This window comes from Rhinolophus sinicus, linkage group LG07 (genome assembly GCF_036562045.2).
Source record: "Rhinolophus sinicus isolate RSC01 linkage group LG07, ASM3656204v1, whole genome shotgun sequence".
Lineage (NCBI taxonomy): Eukaryota > Metazoa > Chordata > Mammalia > Chiroptera > Rhinolophidae > Rhinolophus > Rhinolophus sinicus.
Genome location: NC_133757.1, coordinates 26,147,953 through 26,162,765, shown reverse-complemented (window position 1 = coordinate 26,162,765; position 14,813 = coordinate 26,147,953). Strand labels below are relative to the sequence as shown.

Here is a 14,813-nt window from a genome sequence, read left to right as displayed (position 1 = left end):
CATGTCTGACTTCAGGGCCCAGCTCCTCTCTCTCTACTATTTAAATGTGGTAAAATATACATAACAAACTTTATCATTTTTTAAGTGCACAGTTAAGTAGTGTTAAGTATATTCACATTGTTATACAACAAATCTCCAGAACTTTTTCAACCAAAACCGTAGCAATTAAACACTAACTCCTCATTCCTCCCCACCCCAGCCAGCCCCTGGCAACCACCATTCTACTATGTTTCTATGAATTTGAGTACTCTAGCTACCTCATATAAATGGAATCATACAGTGTTAGTCTTTTTGTGACTGGCTTATTTCACTCAGCATAATGTTCTCAAAGTTCATCCATGTTGCAGCATATGTCAGAATTTCCTTCCTTTTTAAGGCTGCATGATATTCCATTGTGTGTTACACCGCACTTTGTTTATCCACTCATCCATCAATGGACTCTTGGGTTGCTTCCACCTTGTAGCCATTGTGAATAATGCTGCAATGAACATAGGGGTACGAATATCTCTAAGACATTGCTCTCAATTCTTTTGGGTAAGTCCACCCAGAAGTGGACTTGCTGGATCATATGGTAATTGTTTAATTTTTGAGGAATCATACTGTTTTCCACAGTAGCTGCACCGTTTTATATTCCCACCAATAGTGCACAATGGTTCCAATTTATCCACATCCTCACCACCACTTGTTATTTCTGATTTTTTTTATTGTAGCCCTCCTAACGGGTGTAAGGTGATCAGACCCCACTCCTAACCCCAACTCCATGGAGTATTCTGTTCTGAGGCTCAACCTGCACCCCAGTACCTTCACTACTGAGCCCCAGCCTTTTTCTTGCCAATCCCTTTTTCAGGTCTGAGCACCCCCTAAACCACAAACCACAGCCCTGCAGTCACAGCCCCACTGCCAGCCATGAGGCCTCCATGTATATGCCTGCTAGCTGCTTTCCACTCACTGCCCACCCCAGGCCTCTGAGAGGCTGCCCACCAACTAATTCCCTGACACGGACCTCTGGCTGCAACACCACCTCCCTGTGTCCCCCAACTCTGCACGCCCAATACCTGCAAGCTGGACACCCCCTCCTCATACCAACCTGAAACTTGGGTCCAGCCATTAAACATGCACAGACAGGTATCAATTGTGACCAATTTGCCTTTAAGCCCCAGCGCTAAGCCCTGACAGGGGTTTTTGTAGGAGCAGAATGAATGTCTGATGAATGAATGAATTAATTAATTAATCCAGGCGTTATTAAGATGCATGGAGCAGTAGTCAAATTAGAAAAACAAAACACAAACACCTTTTGGAGCCTCAAGATTCAGGGGTCCTGGGCGCACCACTTACCAGCCATCTGTGACTCTGGGCAGATGGTGCCAGCTCTTTGAACTTTTTTCTCATCTGCAAAGCAGTGGTAATATCTTTCTCACAGTCCAGTTATGAGGAATAAACGGGTGGACTTGGATAATGCATCTCACTGGAGCCTGGCACAAGGTAGGGGCTCTAAATGGTGACACCATCACCACTCCTTCTTCATGTCTCTCCACGCAATTCTTCCCTGGCCTGTCACAGGTTGCCTCTCCATCCCCCTCCCCAAGGGCTCTGGCTCCTCCTTTCCACAATCACCACACACACACACACACACACACACACACACACACACTCCTGCCCTCTGCCCCCAGCAGACTGCAGTCCACCTATCCCTGTGCTGCAAACCACCCCCCTTGGCGCTCCTTTGTTCTCTCCTGCAAACTTTCTCCCCACCTACTCACTCCCTGACCATCTGCCTCCGGCCTTCCACTTCTCCCAGGAAACCATTCTGCCTGGCTTTGCAGTGACCCCATCACAGTTCCAGAAGCTTTCTTTGGCCCTCATCCTCAGGCAAACTGGCTGCTCTCCATACAGTCAGCCCTCTTGCCATCTCCAAATGCCTTCTTGGTTTGGCAATAACTACTGGTTATCCAGGTGCAAATCAGCACTCCCTCTGTCAGACACAGGCCAGGGGCCCCTCCGGCCTCCTCACCACTCCTCCCTGGTTGCCTCCCCTTCCTCCTGCCCTCTTCATGTGGGCAGAGGCCAAAGGCAGGCCTCATAAGTCTTCAAAGGACAGACCTTCCTCCTCAGGAAACGCCAGCACCAAGCAGTGTTTCTCAGATCATGGTCTGGGCAACTCCCACATCTAAATTAACCTGAAAAGTAATTGCCAATGACCTGCTGAATCAGCATCTCTGGGATGGGCCTGGGAGTCTGCATTTTATACCAGCTTCCCAGGAGATTCTTATTCCCGTTGCAGTTGCTCTTCCACTGTCCTCGTGGGCTCCACCGCTTCCCCAGGAGGCCCTCCCAACTGCCTCTTCAGCCTGAACACACTACAGAGTAACTAGCCCCTATTTCCACCTCTAGGGTCATCTTTTTCACATAGCTATTTATTGGCAATTCAAGCAAATAAGGCAGAAGCCAGTTGCATGGCTTCTCCAGGACCAGCTGCCTTTCCCAACTTTATTTGCAAGATCATGCTCCCAATCTTGAGCCTCAGGGTCCCCCATGACTTTCCCATTGGCTCTCTCTGCCTCAGTCAAGACGTGCTTCCTCTGGTGCCTCGGCCTCTACAGTAGCCTCTGAATTCGATGAGACTGTAGTAGGTTCCTACTGCTGCTACAACAACAACAAAACATATACATGGTGGCTTAAAACAATACAGATTTATTATCTTACAGTTCTGGCGATCAGAGTTCCCAAATTAGTCTCACTGGACTAAAGTCAAGGTGGCAGCAGGACTGCCTTCCTTTCTGGAGGCTCTAGGAGAGAATCCATGTCCTTGCTTTTTTCAGTTTCTAGAGGTTGCCTGCTCTCTCTGGCTTGTGGCCCCTTCCTCGCTTCACTCCAACCTCCTGCTTCCATCATCACATCTCCTACTACTGATTCTGACCCACCTGCCTCCCTCTTATGGGATCCTTGTAATTATGTTGGGCCCACCCACATAATCCAGGATCATCTTCCATCCCAAGACCCTTAAATCAATCACATCTGCAATGTCCCTTTTACTCTATAAGGTCACATATTCACAGGTTCCAGGGATTAGACATGGACATCTTTGGGGACCATTATTCAGTCCACCACAAGGACCATATTTGCAAAAGCAAAGATCAAAACCATGAAATGTCTTACAAAACATTTATAGAAAAAAAGAACTCATCCAACACACTTTTTTGAGCACCGTCTATGCACCAGGTGAGGAGATGCAAAGATACATGAGACACAGTCCCTGCCCTTAGGAAATTCAAAACCCGAGGTTCCCATCAAGAAATCCACCGTCTTAAAATGGAATAAAATTCTCTTCCCTACAGAAGAATTCCAATTAATGAATGTAGAAGGAATGAGGGAAATAGAAAATCAAAATTGGATAATAATGGTTGCAAGCAACCATTAATGTATATTAAAGTTAGGAGGTAAGAATTTGAGGTCAAAAAGAATCTTACATAGTCTCAAAGTATCTCCCCCCAAATGTTAATTACAAGTGGAAAGATAGTAACATTATAGTGGAGAAAACCGCAAACACCATCTTAACCAAGAAATCAGGTTAATATAACCAGCAATAAGACATATCGGTGTCATCTACATCCTGACAGGATGCTCTGAGAAGGGTACATCACCTCTGTGGCATTCTTGCCAAAAATGCGTAATGTCAGTCCAATCATGAAAAAACACCAGACAAACCCAAACTCAGGAACATTCAACAAAACAACTGACCAGTACTTCTCAAAAGCGCCAAGGTCATGAAAAACAAGAAAAAAAATAAGGAACTGTCACACATTGAAGAAGAGTAAGAAGAAATGACAATTAAATTTATTGTGCAGTCCTGGAATGCATCCTGCAATAGAAAAAGGACATCAGTGGAAAAACTGGTGAAATTCAAATAAAGTCTATAGCTTAGTTTAGTACTGTACCAATGTTAATTTCTTAGTTTTGATAATCATACTATGGCTAAGAAAGATGTTGATTATTAGGGGAAGCTGGGTGGTGGGTATGTGGGACTCTGTATATTTTTGCAACTTTTCTGTAAGTCTAAAATTATTTCAAAATAAAAGTGTTTTAATTAAAAAAAAAAAAAAAAGAATAAAATACAGCAATGACAGCAAAACCACTGTCATAGAAAAGCTAGAAACCAGTCATCATAACCAACTGGTCTCCCACTGCCAGTTGGTCTCTCCTCCATTTATTTTCCACTCCAAAGTCAGGCAACAGAATGTCTTAAAACACCATTTTGCACTTGTCACTCTCCACTCGAAACCCTTGGGGTCAAGTCTCAGAGGGTCTTGTACAAAGGACACAGGAGCAGCTTGAAGGGGCTCCTACTGGCCAAATACGGGACACTCTGAACATCGAAATAATGATCATAACATATTATAACCCAAAGAATAAAATAATGATGCACAAATCCACACTTATAAACAGACAGGCCAACAGATGGAGGAGAAGGGAAAGTTCTTTCTCAAGGTAGAACGCCAATGCCAACTAAAAAAGAAGAAATGATAGAGTTAAAAATGTCTCATTAATGAGTGTTAAAACTAGTGAATGAGAGTTTGATGAGAAAAAGGATATTTACACAGCCTCAAAGTATCTCCCCACAAATTACTTCTTCATAACGAAGTGGAAATAATAACTTTTCAGTAGAAAAGCCTGGCAGACACCAATTCATCGAGTGATTAAAACTAAAATCACCAATATTGGGACAAATTGGCATCATGTATCCTCTAACATGACTCACTGAGAAGAGCACAACATCACTTATTTAGCATTTCTGCCAAAAATACATAACCTGAATGTGATCATGAGGAAAGAGCAGATGAAATCAAACTGCAGGACAGTCTACAAAATAACTGGCCTGTAGTCTTCAAAAAGGTCAAGGTCAAGAAAAACAAAAAGAGGCTGAGAAGCTAGTCCAAATTTAAAAAGACGAAAGAGCCATGACAAGTAAACGTCATGTTTGATCCTGAACAGAATTCTGGGCCTGGCAAAAAAAAAAAAAAAAAATAGCCATAAAATACATTATTGGGACAACTGATGAAATTCATACATGAATTCATGTGTATTATTAGCTCACGAGTGTACATGAGTAGATAACAGTATTGTATCAGTGTTAAATTTTCTGATTTTGATAGCCTTATTGTTTTTATGAAATACACGCAGAAGTATTTAGAGGGAAAAGGGGACATTGTTTCCAACCTATTCTGAAATGGTTCAGAAAAAACGTGTGTGTGTGTGTGTGTGTGTGTGTGTGAGTGTGTGTGTGTGTGTGTGTAATATATAATAAAGCAAATGGAGCAAAATACAAACAACTGAATCTAGATAACAGAGATACAGGAGTTCCTTATACTTTTGTTGCAACTTTTCTGTAATTTTGAAATTATAACAAAACAAAAAGTTACAATGAGAACAAGGGGTCTTTTTGGGTAATGAAAATATTCTGAAATTGGATTCTGGTGATGTTTGCACAATTCTGTAGATTAAATAAAAATCATCGAATAGTCAAAAAAAAGAGAAAGTTTTAATAAAGTTTTACACACATCCCTCTGATGGCTCCCCATGTCCCAGCCCCATAGCCTGGTGCCCCCTATTACTTTACTATCCTCCCTCAGAACTCACCAACACAAATGTTCACCCATCAGCTGGGTCAGGTCCTCATTCTCCTTCCCAAATATATGGGACACACCTTCTGAGTGCCCCTAGAATCCCTTGCCCTCGCTTAACCTCTCTACTCACCTAAGTCCTGCCCAACCCTCGAGACCCTGGTGAAATCCCACGGCCCCTGTCACTGCAGGGATCCAAGTCCTCCTTCTGATCTCTCACTCCTATCTCATTTCTAACAATGACAGTCTTTTCTACATGCCAGCGTTATTCCAACCACTTTACGTGGAATATTTCATTTGAACTCACAGCTCTACGAGATGCTATGGTTGGCCCCATTTTACAGATGAGAAAATCAAGTCACTAGTGAGCTGCCCAAGATCTCTTAGGTGGCAGCTGATGGAGGCAGGATTCAAACTACGCCATTCTCACACCAAAGCCTGCCCTGGTAGCCACTGTGCTCTGTCCCTATGGAAATCCTTACACGTTTGTTCTTTTCCAGACAGACCTTTTTCCCCACCACACCGCAAGCTCCCAGAGGAGCAGGTCCACACCCTGGACCTCTCCAGACACTTTGCACACGGCAGGTGCCCAACAGCTGTTTGTGCGCCACAGGCTGGGTTCCAGAAAGAAGAGGAGGGGGTCGAGAGTTCCATAAAAAAGAAGAGCCAATTCTCCACCCTTGAGCACAGCCCAGCTCTCTGGCTACAGCCCAAGGCCCGGCCGTCATCTGCTCTGGGTAATAAGTATTTGTATGGCGATAATTACAGCATTTGGGAAGAAAATCCCATTAAGCAAGAGCCCTGCCGAGCTGCTAATGCCGGCACAGAACTGGAGGCGGCACAGAACTGGAGGCGGTAACTCCGCCAAGCTCCCGTCTGCTCCCAATAATGCAGGAGCTGCCTGTCCGACGCCCCTCGCCTGGCCCCAAAAGAGTACGGCCACCCCTGCTGGCAGCCTCGGGCAGCCTGAGCCACCCCAGCCAGCCTCCTGCCTCGGAGAGGGGACAACGGAGAGGGAACAACGAGGAAAGGGGCAGCCCTGACTCCATGTACTCTAGGTTTCTCGGGACGGGGGGACAAGAGAGCAGGGCCATGCTGGGATCCAGTTCCTTTCACATCCCTGCAATTCTGTTACCTTAATAACAGTAATAATACCACTTATTGGGCACTTGCTGTGTGCCAGGCCCAGTGCAAAGTGCTTCTCCCAGCGTTACCCCAATTAATGCTCATGACCACCCTTTGAAGCAGGTCCTGTCATCATCCCCACGTTGTGGGCAAGGAAATGGGGGGTCTGAGAAGTCACGTTTCTCCAGAGCACTTATCGCAGTTTGCAATTACGTGTTTATTCTCATATTATGTCATTCATCTCTATCTTGCCTGCTGGCCTAAAACTCGGAGAGAGGAGAGGTTTTGGTTTCTGTCCGGCACTATTCACTCGCACAAAGCAGACATTCAATAGATCGCTATCAGTGGAATGAATTAATTAAACCCTATAACTTGCTCAAGCTTCCTCAGCTGTTGAGTGGCAGAGAGGCTAAAAACCCAGGCCGGCTGGCTCCAGAGCCACACCGTCCGCTGTCCACCCTGCAGAGAGCCCCTGCGTGGCACTGCCCTGCTCCCTGTCCCAGGAGATGGGAGCAGAGATGCCCCAGTACAGGGAAGGAGTACTCTGAGCAGCCAGACTCCACAAGATCAGCCTCAAGCGTGGCCGACACTCAGATGCTTTCCTCCCAAGCTCGCTCCTGCCCCAGCTGAACCCTCAAACCTTTGGCTTGAGCTTCTCAACTAAGAATATCATCTAATTGAATCACAAAGCATTTTTACCCACATAGCATGAGTGAATCCTGGCAAAGTCTCATGAGGTCATAGGTGTCACTCTTCCCAGAGGCTGAGGGATGGTAGAACACCAGCCATGTGCCAAGCATGCCACCTCCATGCATTCGGTCACTTAATCTTTACCATTAATCCCCAAAGTTGTCATCATCCCCTCTTCAGATGGGGAAACTAGGTCCCAGAGAGGATAGAATGACAGCATTGGGGCCCCACCACCAGTCATTGGGAGCCCAGCAATAAGCCCTGAGCACCTGCTACTGGAAACGAGAGTCCTACCAGAAGGCAAGGCCCTCTACACAGTGTGGGTAAACTCTGCAGGAAACTACAGAACCTCGCTCAGAGAGCCCAGGCCCCAGTGGTAGACATGGCTTCAATGTGGACCCCTGATTGCTCTCACCATGGCCACCATCCAATCATTATTTGGAATTCCAAACAGCCTCCCAGACAATCAGCCTGGGGGTGCCCTGGGCAGTCTTCCTTGGGAATGACCACTCAGCCCCATTGAATGGGGCCTCCAGACTCAGGGGGCTGAGCCAGGAGAAAGCATGGGCCCTCCAGTTCTCTGCAGCAGGCAGGGAGCTAGGGCAGTGGACAAACTGGCCAGAAAGCAAAGGGACATAGCAAGGAAGGCAGGAAGGAGGTCCCCATGGCCTGAAGAGCAGCAAAATGTGCTGTGCCTGAGGCAAAACAGAAGCCACAGGCCTTCGCAGGGCCCTTCCCGGCCTCTCCATCCTCAGGCTTCTTCCCTCTCTGCACCCTGCACCCACAAGAGAATCTGTGGCACACTTACTCTCTTATCACACTATCCTGAATACTCTAGCCCAAAAGACTTGTTTAATTAAAGAAAAAAAAACTAACTGGAAGTCAAGGTACTGAGAAGAAGAAAAGACAATTAATAGTGGCCATGGCTGGGTCCCTCTGAGCCTGCGCTCTGCAAAGAGAGGAAGCTTCCAGGCCTCCTCCAGCACACCCCCAACCCTCACTCAGTATGCTAATTGTGCCATTGCAGTGAATTATTCAGCACCCCTTCCCTACCCAGCCCACCAGCCCCACAGCCCCTCTGGCTGAACCAACAGCTCTGGGGCCTGCACAGCCTCTTCCCAGAAGTCCCCGCAGCAAACCAATGACAATTTCTTCCCACTTAAGGGGACAGACCTGGACCCAGGGTTATAGACTACATGGTCGTAAAGTTGCCAGGCCTTGCGGGCGGCTGTAGAAACTGCATGGGGGACAAAAGGCAAGTGCACATCTGCAGTCTATAAAAATTTCACAGCTTCAGAAGAAGCTGCCGTTTGAGGCTCTGATACTGCACGATGCTCATATTGATTAGCAAGAGAGAGCATTTGCCACAGTGATTTTGAGTCCACCCAGGCTCTCCCCAAGGCCTCTTCTCCGAGTGTACTTTTCCTTCTCAAATGGCTTTTTCGTGGCCTGCCTGTTGAAAAGGCAGGCTCCCTCTGCTTTCCCCATCCGAGTAGTTTTGCACATAGCAAAGATCAGACCTCATCCCACTCTCTCACGATAACTCACCCCTGGATTCCAACCCTGAAGTCCCCAAAGGAAAAATCTAGATAAAGAAAGGCCTACCTGACCCTTCCCAACCTTCCCAGCCTCAAGTCCCATCACATCCCACTGGACACAGAATATTCCAGCCCCAGGGCAAAGCTGCCATTCACCCATCAGGCCAGACACACTCACACCCACAAGTCTTTTGCTCATGTGCTCCCTCTGTCTGGCTGCCTGCCCTCTCTACTTGGCAAAATCCAACCCAACCAATATTGGGTCCCGAAGTGCCCTGATAATAAAATGCTCCATCTGAGAAGCCTTTCACCCCAGAAAAGGGCTCCTCACCCCAGTGTTCCCCCTGACAGCCTCATCACACTGCTGGCCTGGACCCCTCCCAGGAGCTTACAGTTAGGTGTCTACTGCCGCGTCCTTTTGACTATACATCTCTTGAGGGCAGGGATTTGCTCACTCCAGGCTGGAGCTTCAGCACCGAGGGCAGTTCCTGGCTCTGTAAACATCTGCTGAATTAAATTACGAGAGTCTTCTCCTGATCCTATCATTATAATAGTTCTCGCTTAGCGAGTATCTTAATATACCAGGCAATTGTCACACTTTATCTTCAGTCCTCACCAGAACCAGAGACCTTATGTATTAGCAGCCCCATTTTCCTGAGAAAGCAACTAAAGCTCAGAGATGTTAAATAACTTGCCCAAGGTCACACAGCAAATAACTGACAAAGCTGGGGCTCCAACCTAGGCAGTTGGAGTGTCAACTCTTTCCTCTGCACTAGGAAATTTAACACATATCTCTTTTAATCACAAAAGAACTCATGAGTTCATGAAAGTCAAAACTAAATACTAAAGATAAATACTTTCCTCAATACTAATGATAAAGAAAAGCAAGGAATGAGATGACTTCATGATTCAAATCCAAAGGCAAAGGAGAGGGGTTAATGTGTCTCAGACAAGGCTGCTACCAGGCTAACAGCTGCAAGAGAAATGCCCTGTGCACATGGCCAAGGAACAGAGAGTAGGTCCAGAGGAAACAGGTGTTGAGGGTAACCCTGCAACCTCAGGGTTCCTTTGGACAGATTTCTGACCCTCAGTCCTTCTCCAGGCCACGCAAGATAATGCACGGGTGCCCCAAGCAAACTCGGTTTGATCCCACCTCTGCCCACGCCAGCATCTTTCCCCAGCCCCACACATGCCCTCTCACACACAATGATTCCCATCTAGATTGCATCTAGATTGCAAATTCTCTGAAACCTCCACAGGAATATTTCTTACTCAGCCAAGGAGAGTCTGGAGCAAACTGTGCTCACTAATTGCTGACCTTGGTGTGGACTTTGATTCAGGAGACAGCTCTCTCCAGGGTCTGGTTTCTGCCTCTGACCAGCAGGGAGCCATGAAAATGTGCTCAAAAGTTACCGAAATATCTACGCCTTTCCTGAGAGCCACTGCAGTTGCCCAGGAGTATGAGAAGAAGGAGTCAGCAGGTTTCAAAGGAGCCAACAGCCTTCTCCAAAGTCCAGTTCAAAAGTCTCCGGAGGCCGTCACCTCTGCAAGCAGCACAAAGGCCCCGCACGTGACCCAAATCTGCGCGCACACACACACACACACACACACAGCCCATGTACTGGGTGGGATTCTCACAGTCTTGCACTGAAGTGACACCACTACCCTAGGAATTCACACAGACACATATTCTGCAGGGAATCTGGGAAAACAAATTATAGAGGTCTGTAAACACACACACACATGCTAACCACACACACACACACACACACACACACACACACACACACCCTACAAAGCTCAGCGGGTCTAGAAAGGGCTGAGTTTCCCCAAGAATTTAGAAGTGAGAGAAAGGGTAGGAGAAATGGTGTTTTTATGACTTGTCACGGTCAATGTCTTTAACCTCATGTCTCCCACTCCAAGCTCCTGACCTCTCAGCATTATTCACAGGTCTCTCGGTCCAGGTCGCACATACCTCTCACTGGGTGCTGAATGGAACATACCCCAGGCCCCAAACCCAAATCTCCCAAAGCCCATTGTCTGTTGGGGTTGGGGATAGCTGGAAGTGAGGCGGGGAACCAATGCCTGACACCTGCGACGCAATTCTTAAAGCTCTGGGGCAAACAATGGGGGAGGGGGAGACAGGAAACTTCAGCTCCATCCCGTCTTGCCACCCATCACAGCCTGCAAGCCCTCAGAGCCCACGTCCACAAATCCTGTTCAGAACACAGCCCAAGCCCCATGTGTCCAAAAGGAGAGGTGGTTCCTGGCAAGCGTGAGGAGCTTCCCTCCTGGGTGCCAGGAAGGCTTTCTGGCACCAATTCACAGGCACCCTGGAGGAATAAAGTGCTGGCGCAGTGGGGAGGGCCTGCCACTGCTGAGCGCAGGGTGCAGGTGTGAGGATGGGAGCTGACAGCCCCACCGAGGGCCCTTTGAATCCCTGGAAAGGAAAACAGTGGCGCTCCTGGCTCCTGGCTCGAGGAGGACCCTGGCAGGCAGTGACTCGTCTACTGGCTGCGGGGCCCGGTCCCAACGGTCCAGCCCCCACCCACAGCCCCGAATTGCATCTGGATGGGAGGGCAACCTTCGGCTCCCTTTGGGCTACAGATGGGGGCCATACTCACAGGCGCTCCGTGTTCCGTGGGATGTTCTTGGGTATGGCCTGCAGCCCCGTGCCGTGACAATCCACCGTGGTGCCGGTGCAGGTGCAGAGGGCGGGGCACGCCGTGGCACCCAGGCGCCACGCAGCTACCCAAAGCAGCAGCCAGAGCTCGGGCCGAACCAGCCCCGCGGAGGACCCCCTCTGGGGCGTCAGCGCCATGGTGCCCTCACCGCGTCCCTCTGGCGTGCCAGACGGCGGCAGCCGCTTACCATCCCCGTCTGGGGCGGCCTCCAGGTGCAGTCCCGGGGCAGAACCACCGAAGAGACTGCAGGCTGGTTCGCTGCGCCCTTGCGGGCTGGGAGGCACCTTGCTGCCCCAAGCGACAGCGCCTGTGCGCGGACCGAGGGAGGACGCCTTGGGCGGAGGGCGCTCCTCTCCTCTCCGGTTTCTCGCTAGCTGCCTCTCCCTCCCTCCCTCCAGCTCCCAACTGACTGCTGCGAGGAAAATGGGCAGGCCCCGTGCGCGCACGCACCTCGCGCGCACACACACACATACACACACACACACACAATCACACACTCACACCCGCACACTCGCTCCCACCCGGCAGTCATCCATCAATCGAAAAGCACACATCCAGGGCCAGACTCCTCCCCGCCCTCCCCCACACAACCCCTCCCCGCCCCCGCCTCCAGAAGACCACTTGGCGGCTGCTGGCAGCAGCGTACAGTTTCAAAGGTGGAACCTACAAGGCGCCTAGAGGGGGCAGGGGGCTGCGGTGGAGGGGCGGTAGCCCAAGGTTCCACCTGCCGGTCCCGACGTTCGCCGGCTGCGCGCGCGCGCGTGCACACACACACACACACACACACACACACACACACACACATACACACACAGACACACACACCGAGGATGAGCTCACTTAGATGCGCGCACCCGGCACCCGCAGCCCCAGCTGCCGGTCCGGGGCGGGGAGGGGATCTTATTTTGCCGCCTAGACCCCTTCCCCTGGGCTTCAGACGTGCTTTCCCCGACGGCAGGACTGCTCTCAGGCCCCATCAGACTTGCTGTGTCACTTTGTGGTGAAAGGAAGCCCCGCGCCTCAGGTGGCCACCTCCAAGCCATCTATCTACCTTACTTAGCATGAGACCTTAAGGGCTGGGGGTGGGGCACGGACAAAAGCCCTAGGCCAAGTACAGTCTCCTCCCCTCCCTCAACACATTCTCCTCCAAGATTGCAGCAACCCCACTTCTCCAAGGGGAACGCGAAGCTCGCTGCACCCAGAATGAGAATGGCCTTGATTTGGACATTGCACAGTGCAGAGATGTTACTTCTGCCCGTGTGGCTACGCTGGCTCTCCAGGAGTTAGAGAGCAGGGTATCAATGGGACTTGGTATCTTCCTCTGCTCACTCCAGCATTCCTCCATTTCTGACAGATGAAAACTGGTGTTCAGTCCTGTCTTCAAAGGATAGCAGACAGTGCTGGGAAAAAGCTGGGCAGCCTGCTTGGGAGAGAAGGACCATGGGCCACCCCTGTCAGACCCTAGATTTTAGGGGACTTTTCTCACTCTAAGGCAGGTGTAGACATGGGTGTGAACAGGAAATGCAGGTGGAGAGAGAATTAGCCTCAAGCCAGAAAGAGAAGGACCCCCCCAGTATCAAGGACCGCCGTGGTTTGCTGGTGCTCCACAGGACCCAGGCATCTTTCCTCCATCAGTCAGGGCCCCTGATTCCAGGCTGCCTACAGCCGAGCAAGAAGGAACCGTTGAGCAGCTCAAGAAGAATCTCCCATCACAGGAGTCGGCTTCCCTGGGTTTCCCCTTGGGAGAAGCGAGAAAGAAAGGTGGCTGGTCCGAGAGGTGCCAGGGCCAAGCACAGCTTGTTGGAGGTGGGTGGTATGTTGATGGGCTCCACAAGATTAAAGCCTTATCATCCACCAAGTACAGGCTCAGGGTTTGTCTTAGTTTTTCTTTTCCATCTTAATGAAAATTTTGCAGTGCCTCTACTGTCACAGCACAGATAGAACTGTGGCCAGTATGTTGCAACTAACGAGGCTGATTTTGTGGGCTTTTGACAGTTCTTTTAAAAGTTTTCACACACTCCTGTCCATGACCTCCATCCAGGGCCATAGGTTCTTGAGCATCAATTCAGTGACATCTGGGGAGAAGGGACTTTCTCAAGGGCCCCAGTGAGGTATGATCTGAGAGAACCTTCCCACAAATCAGGTCTTCGAGGGCCTCTTCTCCCCTCTCCCTCACAAATTCCTACTCAGGGCACTCAGCCCCCCTCCCCTTCCAGACCCTCCCCAGCTGCCTCAGGCAGTTAAATCCTCATTCCTTTGAGCTTGCTGCTTTGTTTATCCCCTCTTAGCTGGGGCTCTGTTTACATATGTGGTTCCTTCCCTGACACCCCTCCTGGGCCAGAGCCTGCCCCCACCCCATGGCTTTCTCACTTCCTCACTTTGGCACTTAACCCAGCATCTGGCACTTAGTAGGCCTGTCACCCACGGCACTCAGACTGTTGATGATGTCTGGTCTCCAACCTTCCGCTCCAGTGGTGCCTCCTGGCCCCATGACCTCACAGGTTTCCTCAAAGCCAGGACCCATGTGGGGAAGAGGGAGAGTGTTGATTAGCCAGGCACCGTGCCCTGGGGGCTTCAGAGAGGAAGGGTGAAGGGATGGGAGGAGGGGTGGGAGTGAGTAAGCAGGGCGCTGTGTGCTCTGCCCTGCCTGGGGCTCCTGAGAGCCAGCCGCTCACTACCTTAGAAGCTTCCAGATTAGCCTGGACAGTGAATCCCAAGCAGGACTTGGCTTGAGTCAAGTTGTTACCACTTGGCAAGGCCTGGCCTTTAAAGTGGGGAAGGAAGGAGGGTCTCCTGAGACCCAGGACAAAGACCCCCCCCACCCCACGCCAGCCCATCACAGGAGGCCCTGCCCCAGCAGCCAGGCAGCTCCCCAACTTGGCTCCCATCCCCAGTGCCTCCACCCCAGAACCTGGCCGGCTCCCCAGTTCGGGAGGCAGCTCGCCATGAATGAACGCAGCTCATTAGCGTTCCCAGCACATTTACTCGTTAAACAGCCGCCTGGCCAGCCCCACACCCCAACCCCCCTTTGCTTGTTCAATTTCCTCTCCCATGCCCCTCCCTCTGTTGGGTCTCCCTACCCCCTCCCTATAGTTGGGCCACCTGCTCCCTCTGCGCGGATGGGGAGGAGGCAGGCCTGTCACACTGCTTCTGCCAGG

At 50.1% G+C, this 14,813-nt stretch overlaps 1 protein-coding gene across 1 annotated transcript in view; it reads right to left on the bottom strand.

Moving 5' to 3' along the window:
- The window catches only part of SLIT1 (slit guidance ligand 1), a 155,572-nt gene extending 143,516 nt beyond the window's left edge, over window positions 1–12,056 (bottom strand). The window contains exon 1 of the mRNA XM_019724789.2: window positions 11,596–12,056. Coding sequence (XP_019580348.2) covers window positions 11,596–11,792 — 197 coding nt within the window. The 5' untranslated portion in view covers window positions 11,793–12,056. The remainder of the gene's footprint in view (window positions 1–11,595) is intronic.
- Window positions 12,057–14,813: the final 2,757 nt, after the last annotated feature.